Raw genomic sequence first — 16654 nt, 5'->3', positions numbered from 1 at the left:
GTGAGCCATAAAACACTACATATAAAAGGGTTCTGTTGTTCTCAAATGGACTGGGTGAGAGGGGAAACTCAGCAAAATAGCAATGCTTATAAAGTAACCCGTGGGCACTGATCCATCATCATTGACAGATTCTCTCACTCTGAGCAGGTATTACCAGAAGTTAAAAAAACAAACAAGGGGTTAAGGGGCATTTGACATAGGACTGGATGACATTGTTTTACTCACACTTTTCAGCTTAATATAAATGCTGGAATTGGACAGCCAAGGGAGTGTACATTATAAGTCAAAGACACACCACTGATTCATCTTAAATTTTCAACAACACAACAAGAGACCATTATGATATTTGATGCTTTAATGAAAGCACATATGTTTGGTTTTACAAACATATTTTTTTTATCTTAATCTCTTCACATAAACACTCTCACATAAAAACAAAACCAAAAGAAAACCATAAAGTATAGACAGAAAATGCTAAATAAAACAAGGTGAGCGATTTACAGAGAATTTGTACCACTGATCTCTGAAACCTCATTTTTTCTGCTGGTTCTCCAAGTAGCCGATGAATCTCTTAAGGTTGATCCTTATGTTGTCCAGAACACACAGCTGATCAGGGCTGTATTTTCCTTTGCCTTCTTTTCGCAGCTATGAGGGAACAAAAGGCCAAACTGTGAAAAGCCTGCCATCTAAAGGCATAAAAACATACTAGAATAAAGAGATCCAGCAATGGCTATGCTACGAATGGTCAGACTGTGAAATGATAAAAGCAGCTGAAAAAGTACTTTACAGTTTTATAGTGGAACTTTTAAGATCAGCCAACAGAGACAGATTTCAGTACTCCTTTCTGTGGACAGTCTTTGTGAGGCTGAGATGCTGCTTATGCAACAGATCTCAATATCAGAGAACAGACAACAGAAATATTGTTCTTGAATCTTAAAGGATTAGTTCACTTCTGAATTAAAGTTTCCTGATAATTTACTCACCACCATGTCATCCAAGATGTTTGAAAAGAAATAAAGGTTTTTGAGGAAAACATTCCATGCATTTCAGTGCAGCTTCAAAGGGCTCTACATGATCCAGGCCGAGGAATAAGTGAAAATTATATACTTTTTAACCACAAATGCTCATCTTGCACTGCTCTGCGATGCGCCACACATTACGCAATCACGTTGGAAAGGTCATGCGTGATGTAGGAGGAAGACAAAAAACTCCATCTCATTTTCTCCTCCAACTTCAAAATCATCCGACATTGTTGTTTTACCTTTTTCTGTAAAAGGCGGTCTTTGCACGTTCGCTTAGTAGACATCGGATTGGTACTTCCGCCTACGTCACGTGATACCTTTTCAAAGTGATAACGTAATGCATGGCGCATCGCAGAGCTAGTGCAAGATTTGTGATTAAAAAGTACATCAATTTTTATTTTTTTTAGAAAATGACCAATCATTTCACTAGAAAAGACCGTTATTCCTCGTCTGGGATTGTGTAGAGCGCTTTGAAGCTGCAATTTTGACCTTCAACCCGGTGAACCCTACTGAAGTCCACTATATGGAGAAAAATCCTGGAATGTTTTCCTCAAAAACCTTAATTTCTTTTTGACTGAAGAAAAAAAGACAAACATCTTGGATGACATGGGGATGAGTAAATTATCAGGAAATTTGAATTCTGAAGCGAACTAATCCTTTAAGCTCAAGGCTGACCATGAATTTGGAGGTGTGAGATTCGTCTGATTTAATATTACTGCTCAAGTGTGCGAACATAAATCCGTTTGTATCTTTTAAGTATTATTTCTTGTTGGCTTTAAACAAACCTTGGCCCTAAACCCTGGCTGAAGGGCTTTGAGAGATGAAAGCAGGTTAATATTTTTTCCAGCTTTCTCTGCTTCATCACCATCAGCAAACACATCGAAAAGGGCATCCAGCGCTTCACCACACACCACCAGGTTTGTGTCCTTCGTTGCGACATTCAGTAATGCATTTCCAATCAGCTGCAAAAAAAAAGATAAGGGTGGCTGTACAACTGACCAGAGCAATGACAAATATACTGCAAAAACTTGATCAGTGATTAACTTAATAAAAGATAGGCAAACAGGCATATTTTATCATACAATTCATTTATAAATCAAAATATTTTTGTCATAAAAAATACTGTAGAATGTAGTCATCTGTAATTTAGTCAAATAAGACTGCATTTCATTGTATTTATTCTAATAATCTAATTCTAATAATAAATAAAAGGTCTAATAATTAAAATATTATAAAATGAACAACAAAATACATTTTTAATAATTCTTTTTAACCTAAAAATGGGGTAATAATTTCTTAATGTTATATTTTCTGTGGGCATAATAATGGCAATACAGACTACAAACATGACTAATGTTACTCTAATAATTCTACCACAATCAGTATTACCCGTAGAGTGTCTTCTGTGTTTTTCTCTTTGGCAAGAGAACTTCCTGTGATACCGAGAATGGCCAGAGCGTTAACTCTCACACTGACCAGCTCACAGCTGGTGGCAACCTCACAAAAACTCATTAGCTGGTGTGGAGACATACACTGCAGGATACAGCACATTAAAAACACACACAGTTAAAAAAAATACCAGGTAAATCTTGAAATAATGTTCCACTAAAGCATAAAAATTGCGTAAAAGCATAAAAATGAATGTGGTTATCACCTGAGGGATGTTTTTGGTAGCCATGATCTGTAGAAGAGAGCGAAGAGCACTGGTCACAGCCTCCAGGAACTCCTCATCCTTTAATACCTCTAGAAATTAATTCAGAATTGTAGAAATCACAATTTGACAATCACAAGTATTTTGGTCAATACTGAGATCACAATTACTTAACACCATTACATACTGACTTTGGAAACAAATAAATAAGATCAACTATGTAACTATGTTGCTCTTTCATAGTGAAGTGCAAAATATTTATTCTAACTTATTTTGATATAATTATTTTTATTTATTATCTTTATATAGTTAAGTAATGTGTGACAGAAATATGCAGCTGTAAAGGAAGTGCGCTGGATTTATAATAAGACAAAAGGAAAAAAAAGGAAATGTGGCACAATAATTTTATAACTATTTGTTTTGATTATCCAAATTGTAATTGAAAATAAAATGTCATTAATCTCCCAGCAATTAATCACCTGCTGAGCTGAAGACCAATGAGGAAAGGTGCAGAGCCACGGCCTGTAGCCCTGAAGCACCACCGAGAGACTCTGTATCCATAGAGGAAAGGATATTATGGAGACACGTCAGTGCCCGACACTGCACCCGGTGCATCCTAGAAGAAACAAAAGCTCAAGAGTATAAGTTCTGGGTTTCCATAGCTTCGAATCACACCATAACCATGATGTATGTTTTTCTTACTTTTTCAAGAGGCATTTCCAGAAAGGGTTCTTGCTACAGAGCTCAAGGGCCACGGCACTGGGGAACTCTGCCTTCTTTAAGACCTGAAAGCAAATCAGACAATGAAGTGAATACAGTATACACAGCTAAGATACAGGAACAGTGTGTTATACTCAATACGTACTCTGGTATTATTTGTATATTATACAAATAGTGTTGTGCCTTCTTTGACGGTTCTTTGAGTATTTCAAGGGGTCATATCATAGACTTATGAATTTTCTCCCAAGGTCCACTTATAAAGTTACATTAATAAAGCTTATTCACCAAGAGCAGTCATAGTTGTATATGACAAATTTTCACCTCTCACCATTAGAATTAAATGTGCAGTTTTTTCTCATTTCTATTTTATTAGATACCACTATTATTTATGGCAATTTCATGGTACTCCAGATAATCCACTTCTATCCTCATCATATATTAAAACTCATTATATAAACTAGTGTGCTTTCTTTTGGTAAGATCATGATTTCCAAAAAATTAAATAATGTAAAAAAAAAAAGTAGACTAAACTAAACTGCAGTACATTTCAAAAGTTTGGGATCGGTAAGATTTTTTGGTCACATTTTATATTAGGTGGCCTTAACTACTATGTACTTGCATCAAAAAATAAGTACAATGGACTTATTGTGTTTTTGTTTTATTGCAAAACACTTTTGCTGCTATTGAGGTGGGATACGGGTAAGGTTAGGGATAGGTTTGGTGGTTTGGGTAGGTTTAAGGGTGTGAGGGATCAGTCAACACTGTAGATGTAATTACAGAAATTAATTACAGATCTAATTACATGCAGGTATTTATTAAAATATAAGTACAATGTAAAAACATGTATGTACACAATAACTGCATTGTATTAAAGGTGCCCTAGAATCAAAATTTGAATTTACCTCGGCATAGTTGAACAACAAGAGTTCAGTACATGGAAAAGACACACACTGAGTTTCAAACTCCATTGTTTCCTCCTTCTTATATAAATCTCATTTGTTTAAAAGACCTCCAAGGAACAGGTGAATCTCAACATAACACCGACTGTTACGTAACAGTCGGGGTGTACGCCCCCAATATTTGCATATGCCAGCTCATGTTCCCAACATTATGAAAGGCATTACACAAGGGCAGCCAGTAACATCTGGATCTGTGCACAGGTGAATCATCAGACTAGGTAAGCAAGCAATAACAGCAAAAAATGGCAGATGGAGTGATAATAACTGACATGATCCATGATATCATGATATTTTTAGTGATATTTGTAAATTGTCTTTCTAAATGTTTTGTTAGCATGTTGCTAATGTAGACTACTGTTGGTTAAAGTTACCATAGTTTATTATTGTATTCACGGAGACAAGAGCAGCCCCTGAATCGGTGCATAGTTAATGATGCCCCAAAATAGGCAGTTAAAAAAATTAATTTAAAAAAATCTATGGGGTATTTTGAGCTGAAACTTCAAATACACATTCAGGAGACACCTTAGACTTATATTACATCTTGTAAAAAAACGTTTGATGGCACCTTTAATTGATTAGTTTAAATGTTAGTATATAGTAGTTAAAGACACCTAATATAAAGTGTTTAATGTTTTTTAATAAAAGAAGTCTCTGATATACTAAGGCTGCATTTATTTGATCAAATATACAGCAAAATATTACTATAATTTAAAATAATATATTTAATACATTTTCACATTTAATTTATTTATTCCTGTGATGGCAAAGCTAAATTTTCAGCAGCCGTGTGGAAACCATGATCAATTTTTCAGTATCTTTGATGAAAAGGAGGTTGAAAAGAACCCTTTTTTTATTTGAAATAGAAATATTTTATAACATTATAAATGTCTTTACTGACAATTTTGATCAATTTAACCCATCCTCAAAAAAAAGTATGAATTTCTTTAATAAGTAATAATAATCACATGTAAACCCTTCATAAGGTCTAAACGGTGTCCTCAATTCACTATCAAGCCACAGTGCTTGCAATTTAGCTTGTTTTACAAATATCCCAAAGTAGCCTGGAATACAGCATGTGAGGTTTGTGTCCTCCCAACTGGACCAGAAGAGTCTGTAACATCAGAGTTAGACAAAAAAATACCATGTCATTGTATGTTTTGCAGACTAAGTAATAATGTGCTACCTGTTGAGGTATGCTGTGGTTGAGCAGGATCGTGTGAAGTTCAGCAGACAGACAAAGAGGAGAGAACAGGCTGGAATTAGTGTCTGACATCCCATCAGCACACATCTCGCTCTCATCACTGCTGGACATCTCCTCCCACTCATCATCTGAGGGCTCTACATACATACATACACACACACACACACAGTCAATATCCTGTCACATTATCCTCTGCCTCGTTTTCCATGACACAAACACAAAAATCATTCCTCTAATTTAACACATTAGCACATAAAATTCTGTGCAGGATTTATAATATTCAAGTCTTCCCTCAAGTACCTGCTTGTCTATAAACGCACATACACTCACCATCGGAGCAGCACATGTTGACGATGATTTCCAGGGATGTCTGCTGTGCTGAGAGCAGTGCTTTGGCCTCTCGCAACTCCAGTCTGTCTCTCTAAAAACCACCACATACACACACAACAAAACCACAAAAATAAATGTTGGGGTCATCTGTACACATTTAGTGAGGGTTAAACTGATTTAGGATAGTTTAACTGATAATACTAATGACTGACTTGATGAAGCTGATATGGAAAATGAAAGAATTAAGAGCATTCATGGCAACATAGAAAAGACAGATACAGTAAACATGCTTTGCTTTGGTTCCAGATGTAAACTATGCCACAAATGAGGATCTGGATAAAATCTCACCATGAACTTTCAAAGAGGACAACATTCAAGACACCCTATGGGAAGGTTAGACTCGCCAACAGGAGTTCAGAGAGGTTAGAGTAGCCCCGCACACTCATATGTAAGTGAGGACAGTCACTCTGTGTTTAGAGAGAGCGAGAACCATCTTGCTCTGAGGGACAGATGTGCCATCACTTGGGTTGACATGGTTTGAAGGGGAAAGAGCGCAGAAGGCATTCCAGCCCTCACACTGGCCATATTTGAGTCATGTGACACATTCAGCCAGTGAATGAGACATAGACCTCATGTGGAGGAACATAGTGAAGATGTACTTTAAGAGTGTGTCTGTGTACTTTTTTTTTTTTAGATAATTCACCAAAAAAGGAAAATTCTGTGATTAAACCTTATCCTTTTTTCTTTTCTTTTCTTTTTTTGTTATTTAAAACAACAAAAGACAGCAGCTTTAAACTTACAGGCAACAGATCTGAAATGTCACTTTTTGTTTTTGACATTTGTCCATTGGGCTTTCTTCCATTCATCTTCTCATCTCTCACATCCTCCTCCATCTCTGCAGGCCGTTCGTCTGTATGATCTGACTCTGTGGCAGATGTTGTCTCTTTAGACAGACGGACAGCTTCAGCATGCCACAGCTCTGGGATGAGCGCTCCAGCGTCCAAAATGAGGCTGCGTGAGAGAGTGGCAGCCAGCGCGGTCAATGTCTGAGACTGCTGAGCTGAAGGTAGATTGCTTTTTAGATTCCATAAAGAGCCTGAAGAATGGAGGAAATACAAACAACTATTAACCATATAAAGCATTCATTAACTTTATTTCAACTATACATCAAGTCTCCACTAGAGACTGACATTTTTTTGGAATCCCACAGGTTGGGAAACAAAATCACTATTAATCAAGTGATTGGGACAGGACAGAAAAAAAATGTCAGCAGGAGTGGGTGGGACCAGGAAAATAACACTATGATACCCAACTTTATACACAAACATACCGTTTATATAAATAAACTACATATTTTAATTTTGAACTCAATTCTAGTTGCCCTGTCTCTTTATGCTTTGGTGTGGCTGGTTAAGTGAATGACGTGCTCTACACCCGTAACATTTGGTGGTGGTAATGCACAAAGTTGGTATGCCAATGCCAACCACCAATAATATAAGGGGGCTTTCACACTGGGCTCGTTTGCGATTGTTCCCGGTGCCCCCCGCAGTTGGTCTGGTTTCAAACTCAAATTGATTCTATCAAACCCTGATGCGTTTGCATTCATCTTACGTCATCACAGACGGGTCAGTAAATTTAGTTTTTTTTATTAATTTGGTGCTATTGTGTGCAGCTGCAGCAGAGTAAACAACACTTCAGTTTACTGTATGTGCGTCGCATGTACATGGTTTTCCGCTGCTTGCAAACAAACTATTTTGAGGAGACAGCTGATTACCATTCATTTGCCGCTCTGATTGCCCTAAGAGAAGAAGGCAGCTTCCCCATGCACTTTTTAGCCACGAAAATCATAATCAAAATGAAGTCAGACATGAAAGCCATGCTGCAACGACTACTGTCGGAAAATGATACCTCAGTTGTGCCTACCAAAATTTCTGGGTGGTCTGAAGTAACCAAAAGATTTTTATGAGTTGAGAAAGATGGCGTGAAAATGGCATACACCAGCTGCAAGACATGTAGACACATTATCAAATACCACTCCGACTCAGGCATGAGTGGCCTTCAGAGTCACACATGCAAAGCAGATATTAAAAATAAACTACATTTTGGATTTTTATTCAACTAAGGCTGGCATGCTATGATCTGTACCAGGGGCGGAGCCAGACATTGTAAACATTAGGGGCTTAGCCCAAATCTGAGTAAAGTTCATAGAATGTACATTATTTCCCACTGTAAAACTATGATGGTTGTACCTCATCTAGAGGGGTCTGGGGCATGCTTCCCCGGAAGAAAATTTTGTACATTTTAAGGTTAAATACATCAATCTGATGCACTTTGGAAGCTCAAAATTAAGAGCTTCAACCCATGTACAGTGTGCAAACTCAACAAAGAAACAGCATTGACTTGTACCTGGACATTAAAGAGGGCTCAAACATATTTTTTAGTTGTGATATAGAATCTCAGTCTACATTGTGTTTTAGGATACCAAACGATTATTACAATAATATAATAATGTTTTAGGCCTATATAATTATTCATATGACAGTATTGTAACAATTTTTATTAGTTACTTTACACAATGGGGAAATTACAATACTTTTGTACTAATTTCTAAGATAAACCCTTTGCGCTTTTATTTTGAAGTGTGCACTTCTCTTTAAAACATGCAGCACAGATAGACTGTATATATACTTAATCACTGTATTTTGCTGTTTTATAAAGGCACAAAGCTGTATCACGGTTTCGATTTTAGTTCGTTGGCAGTAGTATATTTTACATTTTCGGTTTATTATGAAACGGTGGCGCCAGCAAAGGGTCATTAATGGGAAACACTGAATGAATTTATAGCTGATAAATGTGCTAAAGTTGTCGTCATAGCCGTTTTATCATAACAAAATCCCTCCAACCGGGACGAAAGAGAGTCTCGAGGCTTGCTGCTGCTGAGTGAGTGACAGGAGGCGCGTCTGTGTTCAACTGCGGTGTGCGTGAACTCGCTGACGAAGAGAAGAGAGAAAGCGCTGCTGGTGTATGGATACTGTAGAAAAGCGGTATTGAATTGTTTAACATATTTTAATAGAGAGATGTTTTAAAAAATTATATTTTGACAGCACTGTTAAGAAACCTCAAGTGGTTGTGGGAGTGGGATTGGAGAAGTTTGAAAATCCACTTCTGGGTCACCCTCTAGTCTCCACAACCCATTCAGAAAAACAGTTTCAGTCTTAATTATAAATTTACTCACCAATTATCAGTACTTTATCAACAATAAATAAAATTTACACAGCACTTATTAACCTAGATTAAAAGGATTAGTCCATTTTCAAATACAATTTTTCCTGATAATTTACTCACCCCCATGTCATCCAAGATGTTCATGTCTTTCTTTCTTCAGTCGAAAAGAAATTAAGGTTTTTGATGAAAACATTCCAGGATTATTCTCCTTATAGTGGACTTCAATGGCCTCCAGATGGTTGAAGGTCAAAATTAGTTTCAGTGCAGCTTCAAAGGGCTTTAAATGATACCAGACGAGGAATAAGGGTCTTATCTAGAGAAACGATTGGTCATTTTGGAAAAAAATACAACTGTATATGCTTTATAAACACAAATGATCGCCTTGCATGTGCTTCTGCTTTCCGTATTCTTCAAAAAGCTTACGCTGTATGTCTTACGCCTTCCCTATTCAACTTACAGAACGAACGCGGCACCAGTTCCATTTTTTTCCGTAATTAGAATAGGGAAGGCATAGGACATTGAAGCTGCATTGAAACTCACATAAAGCATCTCATATCAGATCAATTGCACATGACTATCTTTGCTTAATGTTATGAACAGCAGCTACGCTAATTATTTACTCATCCCGAGGTGACTAGAGAGGACATCAGCTTCAGTTTGGATCCAGCCTCTTAAGAAGACCTCAGATGACCAACACCTATGAAGAGACGGCGCCAACTCCTGCGAGGACTTCAGAAGACGCAATCATCTGGATCAACATGCACATTGCACAATTTCTATATCCTAATTATTATTAATGTAATTCATTTTTCCAGGAGCGCATTGCTTCTACGTTCAGTTAAACTGCTAACAGTGATTGTAAAATTAATTGCCTAAATTATTACATTATTAGCTAACTGCCTTCTTTAAATTTTGATGTTGACATGCATTCTCTGTAAAGCTGCTTTGTAATGATATGTATCGCGAAAAGCGCTATACAAATAAATGTGAACTGAATTGAAACTGTAATTTTGACCTTCAACCATCTGGAGGCCGTTGAAGTCCATTATAAGGAGAATAATCCTGGAATGTTTTCTTCAAAAACCTTAATTTCTTTTCAACTGAAGAAAGAAAGACATGAATATCTTGGATGACATGGGGGTGAGTAAATTATCAGGAAAATTTTATTTCAAAGTGAACTAATCTTTTAACCTGTTAATTCAAAATACATGAGCTAATGTTCATTTTATATATATATATATATATATATATATATATATATATATATATATATATATATATATGTGTGTGTGTGTGTGTGTGTGTGTGTGTTGTTTTACCTGCAGCCAATGTGCGCAGGAGAGTGTATTCCAAACTGGTGTGTGTGGAAGACAGAATGTTGTCCAAGATGCCAAATACCCCTGCATTCACACTGCGCACCAGTTCTGAGTTCTCTTCTGTTACTGTGTGCAAGCAGTGGGCTACACAGAAAAATACATACACACAAACAACAGAAATTACCTCTAAATAGTTAATATATCTAATATATCACATTTTTAATTTATTCCTTTGATAGCAAAGCTGTTTTCAGTGTCACAAATCCTTCAGAAATAACTAATATGCTGATTTGGTGGTAAAGAATCTTTTTATTATAATTATCAATGTTAAAATCAGCTGTGCTGCTTAATATTTTTGTGTAAACCATGATGCAAATCAGGATTCTTTGATGTATAGAAAATGCACTGTCACTTTTAATCAATTAAAGGCATCCATGCTGAATGAAAGTATTAATTTCTTTCAAAAAAAAAAAAAAAAAAGAGCATATATAGTACGTGTATGTGTATAACTAGTGTCACCTGCTGATATTGCCAACTCCATATTCTGAGGGTGCCTCTGGAGACAATGTAGAAGAACATCTAGAAGTCCAGACTTGTTGAACACCGACACCGCTGGGCTACTGCTCTCACTACACAGCCACAAAGAAAAGACAGAAACACACAGATCATATAAGACTGCAGCCCTGTCATCTTTTTGAACACATTTTGATTAGTTAAAACACAACTCTTCATGCTTTATTTTTTTTTCAAGTACATGCTAAGTAAAACTCTAAATGCCATCACCTAATGTTTTGCCAAATTACTTTTCTTTTTAACGCAATTAGCGATCAATCTAGGCCCTGTTTACACCTGATATTAAGATGTGTTTTGGTTGATCATATCACAAGTCGATGAAGCTAAATTCAGGTGTAAACGGGGTCTAAAACACCAGAATTAAATGGGTATGTGTCTCCCTCGTCTACTTGTGATCCAATTGACCAAAACGCATCTTAATACCAGGTTAAAACAGGGCCCTAGGGACAATATAAAGCATGATGATGCACTGTCAGGTGGTCACACTCAAGGGCATCTGTAAGACATTTGTTAATACATTTTTTTTAGGTGTAAACGTCAATTTGTTTGAGCTCTGTCTTACCAGAGATTCCAAAGCAAATTTACTGCCTCGTTGGCAACGTCTTCCACCTTGTGTTTCTGTCCTTTCATAGCAGGAGAGGAGGTCAGGTCAAAGCCAGCACAGCACTGTTCTCCACAAACACACACAACAGAGATTTATGAACACGAGTTTTTTCTCCTCACTAGGGATGGGTGATATGACAAAATATATCTCAATTTTTTCTCAACCAGGATGACGATCCACGATCTTATCACAATTCTTTTTCATGTTGGTTTAAGACTATTTTGTAAGTTACTGGCCAGTATAGCCTAAAAAAAATTTCCTATTTAAATGACACTATGTCATTTTTTGTTCGATTTTGACAAAATTTAAATAATACATCAATCCTTCTTCCAAAATGTTTTTTGTCTTACCTTCATTCGCTATGGTAATGTATATGGTGTGTGGGAGTGGCATAGGTTAGTTGTCACATGGTGACAGAGCTCACAATAAAACGAGGAAAAAAAAAAAAATCTAACTCAACAGTTAGGTTAAAGGTAAAGACCAGGTGTAAAATGCCCTCCAAAACGTTTTAGAGGCTGATTTAAATCTCATCACTCAAACCACTTCAGGAAGTGGTCTGAGGATGCAATGCATTCCAGAAGAAACTGGACAAGTGTAAATGCATCTGGTTGTTGAAACCATATATGTAGATGAATTAAGCAGATGAACTAAAATATGCTCATTTATCAATACAATAAAGACAACACTTTTTTGTTCCACTCACTTCCATTTATATGCATGCAAATGCTGGAGACCAGAAACATGCTAATGCGAAGAAGTTTCACATTTCACTGTGAGTTCTAAAGTTCCAGTTTGGTGAACTCTGACCTGCAAATTCATATCAATTTGTGAAATAGAGAAGGTTTGCAGCATTGCAGGAAAGTGGAGTAGCAATGTTGCATTTATGTTTTTAAAAAAGACATCACATGTGAAAACATTTTTTGTGCTCAAAGTCAAGTGTGCCCACCCCTTTAATCATTTATCATGTTAAAGATTGTCATGCCAATAAAGCTATTTGAATTCATCCAGGATTCATACCTCCCTCAGGAGAGCAGAAAGAGATGTCAGCACATCCTGTCTCACCATGTCCTCACATACTTCAGGGCCTCCACAGGCACTTAGATTCCTGTAACACAGACATAGATGAAAAAGTCATTTTTACAAAATAGATCCCAAAGCAGAGGGGTCTTGTATCAAAGAGCTGTGTAATAATGATTTCAGAACTTGACTACGCTGTTCATCTACGGAAGAGAATTAGGGCCAAGCAATAATAAAAAAATAAAACCATCTCGAGATTAAAGTTGATTTTTTTTCTCATAATTTAACAACTATTTTCTCATAATTTAAGGAGTTTATTCTCAACATTTTATCTCGACTTTTTTCTTGAAATTTAACAAGTTTTTTCTCGTAATTTAATGACTTCAACATTTTATCTCGACTTTTTTCTCGAAATTTAACACGTTTTTTCTCGTAATTTAACGAGTTTATTCTCAACATTTTATTTCGACTTTAATCTCAAGATGGTTTTATTTTTTTATTATTGCTTGGCCCTTATCCTCTTCCGTAGTTCATCAGAAAAACTACTACAGAGAGAAATAATGATATTAAAACATACCATTTTTCTTTTCTATGCAATAAATGCTCAAGCAGTTTTTTAGACTTTTTCATTCAGTCTATAGGGCTTTCCACACTACACTTAAACTTATTGTCATTTTAAACCTCGTTTTAACCCCAGGTGGAGAAACATTTCACATTTGTAATTTAAAAGCAGGGTTAGCAGCACTTTTTATCCGGGGTTATGAAACCCTGCTCCAGAGAAGGATAAGCACCAAATTTTACAGTTTTAACCCTACATTTTTACTTTCGTTTTGTTTATTTTATATCATTATTAAAGTTGTTGTGCAAAAACAAAAAACAAAAAATAACTTTATTCAACAAATTTGTCAATCCCGTCATACTGCTATGCTATTTTCGTTGCAGAGCTTCAGTGTTTAAGTCCGAATGCGGGCTCAGTATTGGCCATCTACTGCATCAGCATCACATGCACACATTTTGTTTTTGTACACAAAAACTATTCTCGTCACTTCATAATATTAAGGTTGAACCACTGTAGTCACATTGACAATTTTATCGATGTCTTTAATACCTATCTGCACCTCAAGGTGCAATGTCATTGCTGCCTATGTGTGGATCAGAAACCCTCGGATTTCATCAAAAATATCTTAATTTGTTTTCCAAAGACAAACAAAGGTCTTACAGGTGTGGGATGACATGAGGGTGAGTAATTAATGACAGAAATTTCACTTTTGGGTGAACTAACCCTTTAAAGCCTGCCACCCTCAGGCTGAATAACGCAACCTCTGCCAACAGTGTTCAACCTCTGCTGTGTGTTCAGCGATTACAATATAAAGCTTACAATTTTTTTTTTTTTTTTTATAAACTGGTGCTAAGACCCAGAATCTGCCCTACCTAAATTTACGGTCAGGAGCCGCTACTGATTGTAGTACAGCTCTGGTTTAGTATGCCAGTGTCACCTGAGAGAGAGACAAAGAGACACTGTGTGTGTGTGTGTGTGTGTGTGTGTGTGTGTGTGTGTGTGTGTGTGTGTGTGTGTGTGTGTGTGTGTGTGTGTGTGTGTGTGTACCTGAGAGCTCCAGCAGCAGTCTCTCTGACCGCCAGGCTGCGATCCAGCAGTAAAGGTCCGATTTTCCTGACTGCATCTCTCTGGAGGAATCCTGGGATCGTCTGACTCTGCTGTACAACACGAGAGATACTGGCACAGGCGTATTCGCGCACATCTGCTGATGGACTCTGTAACTATACACAGAGAGAGAGAGAAAGAAGGATGGTCACAAACAAATAGAGATATTATTTTGAATTTGAACCCACCTATGCAAATTAAGAAAGACTGGCTGGTTCAGCCGAAGAGCCGAACCCCACTTGCTTGACAGCTGCATCAGTCAGTTCAGCCGTAAAGAAGGTTTGCTGACTCGCTTCATCTATTCAACATGCCAACATCCCATCAGTGAAAGAGCTGACACAGGTGCGTCCCAATTCGCGTACTTGTGCACTATTCTATGACGTTTTTAAGTATAAATAGAGCGAGTGAGTTAGTGCGTTCACACAGAAAATTCCAAAAAGTAAAAGTGCACTTTATACCCGGATGATGCACTAAATTAACGGAAAAAACGAAGTGTGGAATGTTGGACACTTCGTGCACTCAACTGTTGCAGCTTTAATTACGTAGTGGAGGGGAAGGGAGGATCGGACTCCGTTGTTAAATGACAATATAACCTTATACAATTCACGCACTACATTGATGAGTGCATAGTGCACAAGTACATAGTGCATAGTGTATAGTGCGTCATTTGGGACGCAACTACAGTCATTACATACTCCATTTTAATCTGACACGCCAATAATGTTTTTATCTCAGTATTTTTAGATATTCAGATTCCTAAACATAATTTACGTAAAGTCTGTAGAGTTGTCATTGTACCGGCAGCTTACTTTATCGAGTAGCTCCGCTGCCGGACAGTCTTCATCTTCTGATTCTTCTTCGACAGCCTGTTTAACAGGAGTCGCTGCAAGACCATCGGGAGAAAATGGTGGTCGTTTAAATTTGGTGTTCTTAGTCTTTCCCATGCTTGGAATGTGTTTGAACTACACTTGAAGTGTAAAATCAATTCCTATCTGTTTTAAAACTCTGGCAATCTCACAACACGAGCGACCATGTGGACATTACCGCTGCCGTAAAGGGTAAGTGAAGTCGTAAGTAAAGTGTCGAAAAGCAAGTGGCGCTCACTGCAGAGCCAAATGACATCCAGCTCCACCTCTCTCTCTGGACGTCATGGGTTGAGCTCTGGCTTAACAGCGAGCAACTTCTCTTGAAAAGACGAACGCGCCACCCTGTGGCTCAAAAACGCACTGCGTCTTCTTTACTTTCTTGTTTTATAGCGTTTGGCATCCAGCTTATTGGTGCATATTACAGAAACCTTCTGCTCCGGAGTGAGTATCAGGTTTACAATCTGATTCTTTCTTTCTTTTTTTAATGCTGATTCTGATTCTACTAGGCTATATTTACTTATACAAACTAACTAGCTCTTTTCTGTTATCTGCTACTAATAAAAACGCACTGCAGTTGAAAGCAGGTCTGATAGAAATCTTATTACTCGGCAAGGGAGATATTGTAGGTCAAATGGTCAGTATCCAGTCATCTGTTTTCTCTATCTCAAGTTCCAGCAGAGAATAATACATAAATCAAAACCAAGCACATTTGATCTTGTTACAGATAAACTCCTTCAGGAGAACCCATGTCTAATCTTTAACAGTATTAAGAGTGAATTTTCCCACATGGTGTTTGGGATCTGTCTGTACTGTACCTCTGCATCCTCTCTTAGAAACCTGGAAATCGTTGGATTCATCTGTTTTGCTATCATTCCCTCTCATTTACTGCCTAAACATGAAAATAATATTTATTTATTCATTCATTTATATATTCATTCATGGAATAGGCCTACATTTATTTTATTTTTTGTGCCTGTCAAAAAAAAAAAATAATAATAATAATATATATATATATTAGTGTGTACACTACATATTGTACAAAAGTTTGGGCTTGGTATGATTTTTAAATGTTTCTGAAATAAGTCTTATTCTCACCAAGGAAGCATTTATTTATTTAAATGCATTTAAAACATAGTACAAACATTAATATTGTGAAATATTATTACAATTTAAAATAACTGTTCTCTATTTTAATATGTTCTAGAATATAATTTAATCCTGTGATGGCAGTGCTGAATCAGCAGTCTTCAGTGTCACATGATCCTTCAGAAATCATTCTAATATGCTGATTTGGTGCTTAAGAAACATTTATTATCATTATCAATGTTGAAAAAAAAAGTTGTGCTGCTTAATATTTAGTGGAAACCGTAATAAATTTTTTCTCAGGATTTTTTAATTAATAGAAAGTTCAAAAGGACAGCATTTAAAAAAATGGCTTTATAATTTAATGCATCCTTGCTGAATAAAGTTATTCATTTCTTTAAAAATAAAAAAAACTTATAATACC

The 16654-nt window shown here is 36.7% G+C and overlaps 1 protein-coding gene across 1 annotated transcript; it reads right to left on the bottom strand.

Annotated features, from left to right (window-relative positions):
- Window positions 1-373: 373 nt before the first annotated feature.
- On the bottom strand, window positions 374-15332 carry heatr3 (HEAT repeat containing 3). The gene is made up of 15 exons (XM_067400697.1): window positions 15091-15332; window positions 14225-14397; window positions 12619-12706; window positions 11560-11663; window positions 10944-11053; window positions 10428-10568; window positions 6684-6979; window positions 5884-5974; window positions 5536-5690; window positions 3376-3458; window positions 3153-3289; window positions 2677-2765; window positions 2412-2555; window positions 1808-1984; window positions 374-645 (listed from the first exon to the last, which is right to left on the bottom strand). Exons 1-15 carry the CDS (start codon window positions 15223-15225, stop codon window positions 532-534), a joined length of 2037 nt encoding a protein of 678 aa, XP_067256798.1. The 5' UTR covers window positions 15226-15332; the 3' UTR covers window positions 374-531.
- Between the last annotated feature and the right edge of the window lie 1322 nt (window positions 15333-16654).

Source organism: Chanodichthys erythropterus, chromosome 11 (assembly GCF_024489055.1).
Source record: "Chanodichthys erythropterus isolate Z2021 chromosome 11, ASM2448905v1, whole genome shotgun sequence".
NCBI lineage: Eukaryota > Metazoa > Chordata > Actinopteri > Cypriniformes > Xenocyprididae > Chanodichthys > Chanodichthys erythropterus.
This window is presented reverse-complemented; position numbering and strand designations above follow the sequence as displayed.

Bases quoted from the DNA above. Each gene is read 5' to 3' on its own strand.
- heatr3 (XM_067400697.1), bottom strand. From the start codon at position 15,225: ATGGGAAAGACTAAGAACACCAAATTTAAACGACCACCATTTTCTCCC. The intron at 11,054-11,559 runs GTAAGACAGAGC...GTGGCTGTGTAG, and splicing joins AATTTGCTTTGGAATCTCTG to TGAGAGCAGTAGCCCAGCGG. The intron at 10,569-10,943 runs GTGACACTAGTT...TTTTCTGTGTAG, and splicing joins GGAGTTGGCAATATCAGCAG to CCCACTGCTTGCACACAGTA.